A 13,229-nucleotide genomic window follows, 5' to 3' on the forward strand; every position below is an offset into this window, starting at 1 on the left:
AACTGCAAAATATTAAACAGTTTAAATTAATAAGTGTTATATACAAAAATGAAAGTAAAATGACACGATACATGTCGTATGAGATGAAGATAATTATGAAAACAAGCTTAAGTGAAGGTGAAGACAGACATTAAAATTACCGAGAGTAAAGGTGAATACATATATAAACACAAGTTAAAATAAAGAGTAATACATGTAAGGTAAAGATAACGAACAGTAATCCATTTCATAACCCCTATAAAGAATACAAAATAGGTAGTTGGACAAACATGGACCCCTGGATATACACGTTCTAGAGGTGGGATCAGGTGTCTAGCAGGAGTAAGATTCCCCTGTCGACAGGTGACACCCGACGTGAACCCTATATCTTGATCACATAAACGGAGTTATCCGTAGTCAAAATCAGTGTGGCAAGAAAACAAGCCAAAGTACATCAAGAAAAACGCAAAAGTAAAGGTGAAGACATCTATGAAAACAAACTATAAAAGGGGTAAAAACAAAAGCCAAATATGAAGATATTTATCAAAGGAAGAAAACAACCAAACTAAAGACTGCAAAGAATATCATGAAGATATGGAATGAATGTTATTCGTCTGATGCCGTGGGAATAATTTCACAAATCATTTCACATAACAAACTCAGGATGGAAAACAGGTGATGAAAGGTGAAGATAACGAACAGTGATCAATGTCATAACTCCTATCAGGAATACAAAATAAAGGGTCGGGCAAACACGGACCCCTGAATATACCAAAGATGGGATCAAGTGCCTAGGAGGAGCAATCATCCGCTATCGGCCGGTTACACCCGCCGTGGGCCCTATATCATATATTACTGTTGAAGAGCACAATGAAATCATGCATTGTGGAATAGAAAAGGTAAATTCATTTTCATTTTATTATTATAAGACTTAGGATAACGAAATAACGTCATGTGAAATACATGTACATGTTTCTCCAAAGTAATACCTAAACATGGCATTGTAACTTTTGCATATGGAAAATAAGATGTGAATAAATTATGTCGTTGAATCCATGTATAAATTTATAGAAAATGGTTTTATTGTGTAGCTCTTCTACGATCATCAAAATATTCATATTCCTGAAAAACATTTTCTTTAAGAAGACCAGAGAAACAACATGCGTGACATGATAGCATTCAGTCCTTAATGTATCAATAATCATCAAAATTTCAATGACTTTCAGCTGATCTAAATATTTGTTTCTGATTTTCCAATGAGTTCTCAATAAAATCTTTCAGCGAATATTCAAATTTAACACATTGTGCATGTAATTAAACAAAGTGATCGCAATTTGAATAAAAAAGTCCCGGCGACAAACCACTTGCAATTAGTATATACACGATCTGTTACTGTTCATGGAATTTACAATACTTTGTACTTCACGACAAGTATTAAAAGTATATGCTCTTTCTTTAAGTACATTTTACTCCAACATCTTCCGAGTGAAAACAATTATCACCAGTTCCGGCTTCACAATTAAACAGAGAGGCCTCTGTTCCTGTACAGTGAACATTGCTAAGAACTATGGGTCCACTTCCACTCCCAAAATGGGCGCGCCACCAATAATCCACCGCCCTATGTAGACACAAATAGAATAATCTCAGAAACGTGATAAAGCCTTTTCTTGATGTTTTGTTGATAAAAACAACCCTTTCCTCTATTTGAATTGTTAGATAGTTTCATTGATGTCTATCACAAATACGTTTATATACACATTGAACACAGAACGATATTCAGATTTCTGAATATCAATACAGATATGTGTCAAATTTAGAGAAAGAAATAATACATAGCGAATCTTCCCGGACAAGAAGCTGCTTTTAAGGTTAATAAGCATATAGTTTCATTAATTACTAAGAAGAAATCAAAGTACCCTGTGTATCCCAGACTTCTACACACTACTTTGGTGTCGTCTGAATCCCATCCATCATCACACACAGTTCCCCATTCGCCATTGTGATACACTTCAAGTCGTCCTTCATTTTCTGACTTCCCATTCACAAGTCGAATATAGCCTAATTTCAAAGTTTTGATAAGATCAAAATACATAATTATCAAATGAAATGTATCCAATATAAATGGAATTAAGTGCAAATCATACCATTTTTTCAAGAAAATGTATTCAATTGGCTATGTGTGTTTATTCAGCGGAGTTGTAGATTCTTGGAAACATTTTACCTGTTGCTGAATTTGAACAGGTTACTCCTACACTACCACCTTCACAGTGCCGCTGGTTATTAATGCTGTGGTTACACTCCAAAATGTGACGCTCTCTTCCGTTGCACGAGACATTATGCATCCAGATAAACTCCGTACCAGGTTCAAAATCCTTCTCTGACGGGACGTGTCTACGATTAGAGAAAACATTGTATAAAACACATCTGTACAACGGCAAAGCGTCATTCAAATAAATAATTTCTTTGACGAAGTCTTCAATGAACAGGTGAAGAAAAGGAACAGTGATGACTGAAAAGGTAAAGATTACGAACAATAGTAAATCTCATATAGATCCTATAAAGAATACAAAATTAAGAGGACATACACGGACCCTTGGATACAACAGAGGTTGGATCTGGTGACTTTGACGAAGTCTTCGATGAAAAGATGAAGATAAGGAATAGTGATCAATTTGATAACTCTTATAAAGAATGCAAAATCAAGAGTAGGACAAACACGGATCCTTGGACACAACAGAGGTGGGATCCGGTGCCTTTAAGGAAGTATTCAATGAAAAGGTGAGGATAAGTGATCAATCGCAAAACTCTTATAAGGAATAAACAATTTGTTAAGAAATCTTTGATATTAGAAATCATGCGGCGACACCGTAAAAAATTCAATTTAACACCTGAATCGTGCAGAGAGAAATTTGTAGCGCAAATCTAAGATTTATGATGAGTGGATCTGTATATTTCTGGTCTCTCCGGAATTCTCTCACATATTTCTGCAACTTATCGCTGAAGTGATGCTATTTTGTGTTGCAAATGGTCTTTTGGAATTTGTAGAATGTTATTCACGTTATTGCAAAATTATCCTATCTACTTTGCAAAATAAGATTGAAAGAAAAAATGAAAATAACGAACAGTAATCAATCTCATAAATCCAATAAATTATACAAAATTATGAGTAGGGCAAAAAGGAAACCTGATAATAGAGGTGAGAGCAGGTGCCTAGGATGAATAAGGATTCCCTGTTGACCGGCCGCACCAGCTGTGAGATCTACATATTGATCAGGTAAACGGAGTAATCCATAGTCAAAATCAGCATGTTAAGAATGGCAAAAAAAAAAAAAAAAAATTGATATGAAACACGTCAGACAGCATCTGACCTAAAGCCAGGTTGTATTTGCAAATTAAATAAATTGAAAAGAAACTGTTGAAACCCCTCTACCTTCAACTTATTAGTGGGTAGGTTGAATTGATTTACAAACTGATCATATGCATAACATGCTCTCACGTATCAAATCAGATGAGAGATATGAAGACCATATGCAGATGATAATAGAATATTTCTACACAAAGATGGGAAGTTGACGTTGGAAAAGCTGAATTCATTCTTTTGATATAAAGTTGTGTTGTTGGTATGGGTTTGTAGCAATATCAAAATATCTACATATAGTTTTAACAATTTTTATAATAAATTATCATGGTATCCTATATTCTTATGATCGGTATATCATGGTGCACGTTTAGCAATGTATCCATACAGATCAGTGGTATATTGTTATTCCCAAAATTTGTGTAAACATGATTTGTAAAAATGATATAGATATTGTTTCTATACATGCATAACGCTAGTGTGATATTCTGAACTATGTTTATGTTTAGACAAAACGAGGCACGGATCATCGATTTCAAAGAGTGAGGGTAGCCGGAAGAAAAGGTGGCGTTTTTGCCCTATCTTCGAAATCTTACTTCATTGGGAGGTGTGTGTCAAATCTTTTGCAAGGTCTGGCCCAACCCCCTGATCTTCATTTTCGTAGATAAGTTCCCTCTGGAGAAATTTTCACTTATATGTAAACGTCACCATTATCGATGAAGGGCTGTAAAATTAAGGCTCATGCTCGGCGTTTACGGCCTTTGAGGAAGGAGGGATCTTTATCGTGCAACAATTGCTGTGACGCAAGGCCTAAGTTTTTATGGTCTCATCCGAAGGAATGCCACATTAAATGGCCTCTTACGAGAAGCAAGGGATACTGACCTATATTCTAAACCGGATCCTTACGGAACATGTGGTAGTGGAGTCTTTTACTATCAATGTTCATACTTCGCTAAATAGTTTCTATCCATAACATTCTATTTGTAACATGTATGTAGCAATATTCCATTATCACCTGCAAATGGTGGTTTATATCTCTCAACTGATTCGATATGCAAGAGCTTGTTCTACTTATGGTCAATTTTTAAACCGAAGCAGGCTACTGACAAACAAGTTGATGGTGCAGGGGTTCCAACAGTCTCGTTCAAAGTCAGCAGTTTGCCAGTTCTATGGTCCTTATAACGTTATAGTTTGCCAATACAACCTATCATTGGGTCAAATGCTGTCTGACTTGTTTCATACCGATTGTTAAGCGGTTTAGGCACACTGATTTTGACTACAGATAACTCCGTTTACCTGATTAAGATATAGGGCTCACGGGTAGGTTTGACCGGTCGAGAGGGGATGCTTACTCCTCCTAGGCACCTGATCCATCTCTTGTATATTCAGGATCAGTTTTTGCCCAACTCTTTATTTGTTATTGCTTATAGGAGTTATGAGATTGATCAATGTTCGTTATCTTCACCTTTCATTCAAGCTTACTTTCTTGTCATTCACAACTACTGTTATTAATGGGGACATAACCAAATACGTCTTTTATTTCATTACAAGATAACTAATAATGATATTTGTCTAACAAAATCCCGTTTTATGTGCCTGAAAATATTGTAAGTTCATGATTTCATTTTTCACTAAATGACACGTGAGTCGGTATCTAAGAAAATTACGTGATGAAGTTGAAAACAACACAAACAATTGCCAACAGAAGTTGAAATGGGTCCGTGTAAGCAAGAATTTATCAGTGTGAAATAGAGGTACGGGTTTGCCTAAACTATGTATTTTACATTGCTTAAAGGAGTTTTGAGATTGATCACTGTTCGATATATTCGTCTTTTATTCAAATCAGAATTATTTGCCCATACTTTTTTGAAGACATAGCATAGAAAGAATACCCCAAGTATCCTAGACTTCTACAAATAACGTTTGACTCCAGGGGACTCCATTTGTTACTACATATTCCTCCCCATTTTCCGTTGACGTATATCTCAGGTCTTCCGTAATTATCAGAGCTGCCATTAATAAGGCGTATAAAATCTGCAAATTGGGGAGAAATCATTATCATTTTTCGTACTGGTGTTTTGATATATAGGCCACTTTATAATTCAAATGAAACTGCTGTCTTTGTTTAGATAATACATCCTAAACACACATACTATAAAGACATACAATATGCTCTATTGTAAATAATGGGGTAGATATCAGCTTGAAAACATCTACGAAATTATTGTATACAGTATTCTACCTTTATGCATTTTTTCCAATCAAACAGTATATATTTACTTGTTCCGTTTTCAACACAAAGAACTCCCGCCATCTGGGTTATTACACAATCCGTTGTTATCAAATGTTTGCATGCTAGGAGGTATCTTTCTGATCCTTCACAGTCGCACTGATTCACCAGGATAGTGGAATTTCGCTCGTTAAAAATCGAGCCTGAAGTCGCCACAGAAAACCTATAAATAATAACGATAGCCTGAGCATTTCATACAAAACAAGATGCCCACAGGCCTTATCAGTTACCTGGGTATTAGATAAAATACCACTAGTCCCAAGGGCTATGAAATCCAGATAAAAATCATGTTCTGATCTTCAGCAATAATATAAAACAAGATGAGCTCTTAAAACTTTAATGGTCCCGAAAGTGCCTATACTGATGAAATTCTTTACAAAATACGAAACATGTAATATCAATACGACAAGACTAATTTTGACCCGTCTTAGAGTCAAAACCATTACGTTGCGAAATTCTTCATTTTGGCACATCTTTTTCTGCTTTTCCGAATATGCATTTAGTTTTTAGCTCACCTGAGCTAAAAGCTCAAGTGAGCTTTTCTGATCACCCGTATTCCGGCGTCCGTCCGTCTGTCGGTCTGTCTGTCCGTCTATAAACTTTTAACATTTTTGACTTCTTCTCAAAAACCACAGGACCAATTTCAACCAAAGTCGGCACAAAGCATTTTTAGGTAAAGGGAATTCTAAATTATTGAAATAAAGGGCGAGGCCACCTTTCAAGGGGAGATAATCAAGAAAAGGTAAAAATAGAGTAGGGTCATTTAAAAATCTTCTTCTCAAGAATCACTGGGCCAGAACAGATGAAATTTATAGATAATCTTTATTAGGTAGTGCAGATTCGAAATTGTTAAAATCATGGTCCCCGGGGGTTGGATGGGGCCATAATAGGGGATCAAAGTTTTACATACAAATATATAGGAATATCTTATAAAAATCTTCTTCCCAAGAACCACGGAGCCAGAAAAGCTGATATTTATATGAAAGCTTCCTGATATAGTGCAGATTCTAAATTGTTAAAATACTGGCCCCCGGGGGTCGGATGGAGCCACAATAGGGGATCAAAGTTTTACATACAAATATATAGGGAAAATCTTTAAAAAATCTTCTTCTCAAGAACCATCAAGGCAGAAAAGCTGATATTTACATGAAAGCTTTCTGACATAGTGCAGATTCAAGTTTGTTAAAATCATGGCCCCGAGACTCGGATGGGACCACAAGGGGGGATCAAAATTTTACATACAAATATATAGGGAAAATCTTTAAAAATCTTCTTCTCAAGAACCACTGAACCAGAGAAGCTGAGATTTACATGAAAGCTTTCTGACATAGTGCAGATTCAAGTTTCTTCAAATCATGATCCCTGGTGGTAGGATGGGGCCACAAGGGGGGGGGGGGGTCAAAGTTTTACATACAAATATATAGGAAAAATCTTTAAAAATCTTCTTCTCAAGAACCGTTGGGCCAAAGAAGTTCACATTTACATGAAAGCTTTTTGACATAGTGTAGATTCAAGTTTGCAAAAGCCATGGCCTCCAGGGGTAGGTTGGGGCCATGATAGGGACTACGGTTTTACATGCAAATATATATGGAAAGTCTTCTGATATGAGCCAAGGTGACTCAGGTGAGCGATGTGACCCATGGTTCTCTTGGTTTTTTTTACTGTATCAGCAAACGTAAAGAAGTATTTGTAATAATAAAACAATAATCACAATGAAAAGGTGAAAATAACGAACAGTGATTCATCTCCAAAACCTCGTCCCATTAGGATCATGAAACATTTTCGATAAAGAACAACCTGCTCCTTCTAAATATCCATATGGTTTTAATTTAGTATCGCGGCTGCATATGAGTAAAATATTCTCGAGTGGTATGTTAAACAATATTCAATGAATCAATTCAGTATCAGTAGTATTAAAGAAGATATTATCTAAATGTTTTAAACATATACACTTAGTATATACCAACTTTGGCCCCGCCCTGAATTTCGAACTACTACGCAGGGGGTCGTGAAAGTTACAATTTAGAGAGGCCTTCCTGAGTACCTCACTTCGCACCTTGCTTATCTTAAAGTTGTAAAAAAGATGTTTGCAATTGGTTAAGTTTTGGCAGTTTATGTCCTACCCGTAAGGCCCCAGGGTGCAGAAGTCATGGAATTTACAATTTTCTCCCCCTTTTCCCAAAAATGTTTTATATTGAATTTGAAAAGAATTGAAATGGCAGTTATCAAAAATTACAATTTTCGATTGTTAAAGCATTTACTCAGTGACCACTTTGAAACGAATGCGGGTGGTTTCGTCCCGATTACATATTCGCACCTAGTGGTTTCGTCCCCATTTCAATGCAGGTAACATAAGGTAGAACAATACCTTACAGTCGAGTGGTTTCGCCCCGATGTACTAATCGAGTGGTTTCGCCCCAATAATATAATAATTTAACATATCTTAAAATTATAACGATTTAACATCTCAAAATTCACTTTTTTAAAATGATCAACTACTTTCACTTAAATATTGCTGCTTAAAGTTTATGCTATAAATTGAATTCTTCATTTCGAGATTTATATAAATATATGTAAGATTAATAAAATCACATACTAGACACACTAATTTTATCTACATAATGCTAATTCTGTTTCATATGATAATATTTTCTTACTGATTTTCCACAATGAATGCAACTTGTCATGACCAAAATTCTTGGTATAATGATAGAAATAGACATAGTTTGGACATCGGTAAATTATTATACTGTATAATATTCATTAATTTCAATTCAATTGCTCATCGTTAAAAGAGAGTATGCTCTGATCAATCGTCCCAACCACTGTTGCCATATGTAAACATCCAAAAATTGTTGGTATAATGATCAAAACGAACATACCTTGGGCGTCGGTAGATTAATATATAGCATTCAACCCCTAATTTCAATTCCATTCAATTGCTCATCGTTAACGGAGAGTATGCACTGATCAATCGTTCCGACCACTGTTGCTACACACTCAATAGGGGCGAAACCACTCAGGACGAATCCACTTTGGGCGTACAGGTAAAGGTGCGAATCCACCAGGTGCGAATATGTAATCGGGACGAAACCACCCGTCACCCTTTGAAACCACCCTGATACCAAAAGTTCTACATCTGAGATCATGTATGCTAAAGAACTACCCGTTAATCAAACATCTATTTAGTTTCAGTTTAGTGTTAATAGCACTAAAGAAGGTGTTAGTTCAATGTTTTACACATAAACACTACATGCCAGGTCTAACCCCGCCCTAGAGTGAAAAATGGGAAACTCCACCCCGGGGATCACGGAATTCACAATTGTTGTAAAGGCCTTCCTGTTTGTCATGACTATGCATTAGTTTTTCTTACAGATGTGTAGTCATAGTGAAGAATTTTGAAAATTTGTCACTTTTTGGGGGCAGTTTTCCCCCCGTCCCTAAGGCCCAAGGGTTCAAAAGTCCTGAAATTAGAGGTTTTTTTACCTTGTCTCAAAGATGCTTCATAACAAATTTGAAAAGACATGGTAGTTATGAGGAAGTTTAAATGTTCAATGCACGACGGACGACGACAGATGACGACCAATTGCAATACGTTACATGAGCGACTCAAGTGACTTAATAATTTAATTAGAATCCTGCTACCTGTTAATGATAACAGAACAAAATAAGTGAGCGAGTATGTATTGCTTCGTTATAATCAAATATCAACTGTCTCAGATGTACTTTTGTGAAATGAAATCAAGAAATGCTACAAACTCTACAGTTGTAAATTGTGTAATGTATGGAAATTACAAGAAGTCAAATTGCAATGTCCCATATAACTCAGATCTATCTCGGAAATATTTTCAATTTCCCTTGCAACTTATTATCGCATGATAGGCCGATCCATTTATGGTTGTGTTAGAAAGGCGAAAATAACGAACAGTAATCAATCTCATAAATCCTATAAGCAATACAAAATAAATAGTTGGGCAAACACGGACCCGTGGATATACAAGAGGTGGGATCAGGTGCCTAGGAGGAGTAAGCATCCCCTGTTGACCGGTCACACCCGTCGTGATCGCTATATCTTGATCAGGTAAACAGAGTTATCCGTAGTCAAAATCAGTGTGCTAACAATCGGCATGAAACACGTCAGACAGCAGTTGACCAAATGATATATTGTATTGTCAATTTTATATCATTATAACAACCATAGAATTTGCGAAATGCTGATTTTAAACGAGGCTGTTGAAACCCCTGTACCATCAATTTGTTTGTCAGTAGCCTGCTGCGGTTTAAAAACTGAAAGTACGCAGAACAAACTCTTGCGTATCGAATCAGTTGAGAGATGTAAAAACCATATGCAGGTGATAGTACAATATTGCTACATAAATATGGGACGTTAACATGGCGAAGTTGAAATCATCCCGTTTGTCATAAAGTTGAGTTGTTAGTTTGCCGTTAATATCTACTTTCAATAAAATATCTAAGTATGAAGTAGAAGTGGACGACTATGTGATGTCTTTTATATCGGGCTCACAGGGATATATCGAATCGACATATCAATGAAAGTTATTATTGTTAATAGACAAAACGTCGTCGATATATCTAAATGTCGAATTGAATGCCAGAGCAAGATAATTTTTCTTCTCGTGTAGAAGTTTTTCAATGAATTTTTCTTCATATGAATATAGAAACAGGTCAGCTAACAAAGGAACACAATTAGTGCCCATGAGAATTTCAACAGACTGTTGGAAAACCTGATCACCAAGTCCGCGAAGATATTGTCAATGAGGAACTCCAGCATACTTTTTATTTCAACTTCAGAGTAGTTGTGCGTGGAATTAGAGTAATGTTTAACAATGACCGATTACTAGTGAACATTTACTGGATCCAGCAATGTATCTTTGTATGTAAGGGTTTTTATGAAGTTTAGGAATCCAGTATAGGTACGGTAACTCATATTCATCCGACCCATTGACTGGGACATGTGTCTAAAACTAAAGCATGGTTTTGAAGAATTTCTTTTGAAAGGGAAGTTGGAGTATAGGTGCGATTACCAAAAGTAGAAATAATGCCAAGTTCGTTTAAAATACAGTTGTAATAATGAGCATTAGCGAAAAAAGAGTTCATTTTTTATTGTTTTGGTAGAATAATTCCTTATTGATATGTATGATTCCTTATGAATAATGTGTATAAAAATCTGAATAAAATATTTTCAGAAATATTTAGATGTAAGTCTTTATTACTGTTATCAATAAGTTTCACTTGAAGTCATTGTTAAGGAATATAAATTTACGACTTTATACGATTTTATAAGTTTTTGCAACACGTACTCCCCGGAATGGCAACCTGTAAAATATGAATGCAACTCATTATGATTTTCAAGTTATGAATTCAGTAAAATTAATTCATAAAACAAAAAGGTTATTTTAGTTGAAATATGCTGTAATTTCGTTATGTTGATGTTGAAAACCGCGAAGTACAAACCGGAATAACAGACATGCGCAACATATCCAGTCCAGCAGGTGATATCGCCATCATCACGTGACAGTGGGCAAGATATGTCTTGCTATTATTTCTATTTATAAACTATTTGTCCCATAAACCACATTTTTAAGCATGTTTGGTTTCTGCAATCCAATGCCACTCAAAATCGCGTACTATTCATCCTTGATCTTTTTGCATATCATCATGATAGTACTTAAACTTTTTATGAATAAATTGGTTTAGGTTCTTAAATTCAAATTGCAGGATAAGCATGGACGGATCAAGGTCTTCCGTTTAGAAGGGCGTGGACAAACTCTGAGAGACAAGGAGTGTGTATAATATCTATACCAGTCGTCACAAAATCTTTTCTGACACAATTTTACTGGCTAGTTAAACAACTTGATCAATATAATTGTGATTTGTTTCTAGCCCGTAAGTAAAATATACATATAAATATAAACATTGAGGGCATGATTAATCAGGATGAATTCAAAACACACGAATGCAAGGTGAAGATAACGAACAGCGACCAATCTCATAACTCCTACAAACAATCCAAAATAGATAGTTGGGCAAACACGGACTCCTGGACACACCAGAGGTGGGATCAGGTTCCTAGGAGGAGTACGCATCCCCTGTTGACCGGTCACACCCGCCGTGAGCCTTATATCCTGATCAGGTAAACGGAGTTATCCGCAGTCAAAATCAGTGTGCGAAGAACGGCTTAACAATCGGTATGAAACACGTCAGATAGCATTTGACCCAATGCGAGGTTGTATTGACGAACTAGATCGTTATAACGACCATAGAATTTGCGAAATGCTGACTTCAATCGAGATTGTTGAAACCCCTGTACCATCAACTTGTTTGTCAGTAGCTTACCTCGATTTAAAAACTGACTATACGCACAACAAGCTCTTGCATATCGATCAGTTGAGATATATAAACACCATATGCAGGTGATAATGGAATATTGCTACATAAATATGGGAAGTTGACGTGGAGAAACTGAAATCATCCCGTTTGTCATACAGTTGAGTTGTCAGTTTGCCGTTAATGTCTACTTTCAATAAAATTTCTAAGTATGAATCAGAAGTGGACGACTCTGTGGTGTCCTTTATTTCGAGCTCACAGGGATATATCAAATCGACATACGAATGAAAGCTATTATTGTTAATAGACAAAACGTCATCGATATATGTAAATGTCGAAGCGAGAGATTTTTTCTTCTCACGTAGAAGTTTTTAAAAAAATTCTGCTTCATATGAATATAGAAACAGGTCAACTAACAAAGGAGCACAATTCGTGCCCATGGGAATTCCAACAGACTGTTGGAAGACCTGATCACCAAAGACCACGAAGATATTGTCAATGAGGAACTCTAGCATATTCTTTATTTCAACTTCAGAGTACTTGTGCGTGGAATCAGAGTGGTGTTTAACAAAGTAAGTTTTTGAATGCTTGATTACTAGATATGATTATTTCCGTTTTCCGTTTTTGTTGAAGAAGCAACTGTCTATGATGTCAAAAAGTCTAGTCTTTAATTTATCGTGAGGAATGGTCGTGTATAGTGTTGAAAAGTCATAGGTTTTAATGTTATTGATTTGGGAAAAATTCTGCGATTTCAAGTTTACTAAAAGTTCTTTAGAATTGTTTAGAATCCACATTTGATCAACACCACTTCTGGCATATGTAGTCGCACAGTAAGTTTGAAGGTTCTCCTTCACAGCTGTTAATATTGTCGTGAGGAGCATAGATAGGGGCTTGGTAGAGCACTTACTGGATCCAGCAATGTATCTTTCTTTGAAAGGGTTTTATGTAGTTTAGGAATCCAGTATAGGTACGGTAACTCATATTCATTCGACCCATTGACTGGGATATTAAATGTGTCTAAAACTGAAGCATGGTTTTGAAGAATTTCATCTTTTGAAAGGGCAGTTGGAGTATAAGTGTGATTACCAAAAGCGGAATTAATGCCAAGTTTGTTTAAAATACAGTTGTAATAAATAGCCTTAAAAACAAAGACAATGTTGTTACTAGCTTTGTCAGCTGGAACCAAAACATATTCCTCATGTAACCTATCTAATTCTTTTGATCACTTCTGGTTTACTAAACACAGAAGGATAG

At 35.9% G+C, this 13,229-nt stretch overlaps 1 protein-coding gene across 1 annotated transcript in view; it reads right to left on the reverse strand.

Moving 5' to 3' along the window:
- LOC125674606 (deleted in malignant brain tumors 1 protein-like) overlaps positions 1 to 13,229 on the reverse strand; it is a 63,162-nt gene that overhangs the window by 28,187 nt on the left and 21,746 nt on the right. Inside the window, exons 16-20 of the mRNA XM_056160790.1 lie at positions 5,618 to 5,790; positions 5,230 to 5,371; positions 2,201 to 2,370; positions 1,896 to 2,037; positions 1,450 to 1,597 (exon numbers count right to left, since the gene is read on the reverse strand). Of these exons, the coding sequence (XP_056016765.1) occupies positions 1,450 to 1,597; positions 1,896 to 2,037; positions 2,201 to 2,370; positions 5,230 to 5,371; positions 5,618 to 5,790 (775 nt within the window). The remainder of the gene's footprint in view (positions 1 to 1,449; positions 1,598 to 1,895; positions 2,038 to 2,200; positions 2,371 to 5,229; positions 5,372 to 5,617; positions 5,791 to 13,229) is intronic.

This window comes from Ostrea edulis, chromosome 3 (genome assembly GCF_947568905.1).
Source record: "Ostrea edulis chromosome 3, xbOstEdul1.1, whole genome shotgun sequence".
NCBI classification, from domain to species: domain Eukaryota; kingdom Metazoa; phylum Mollusca; class Bivalvia; order Ostreida; family Ostreidae; genus Ostrea; species Ostrea edulis.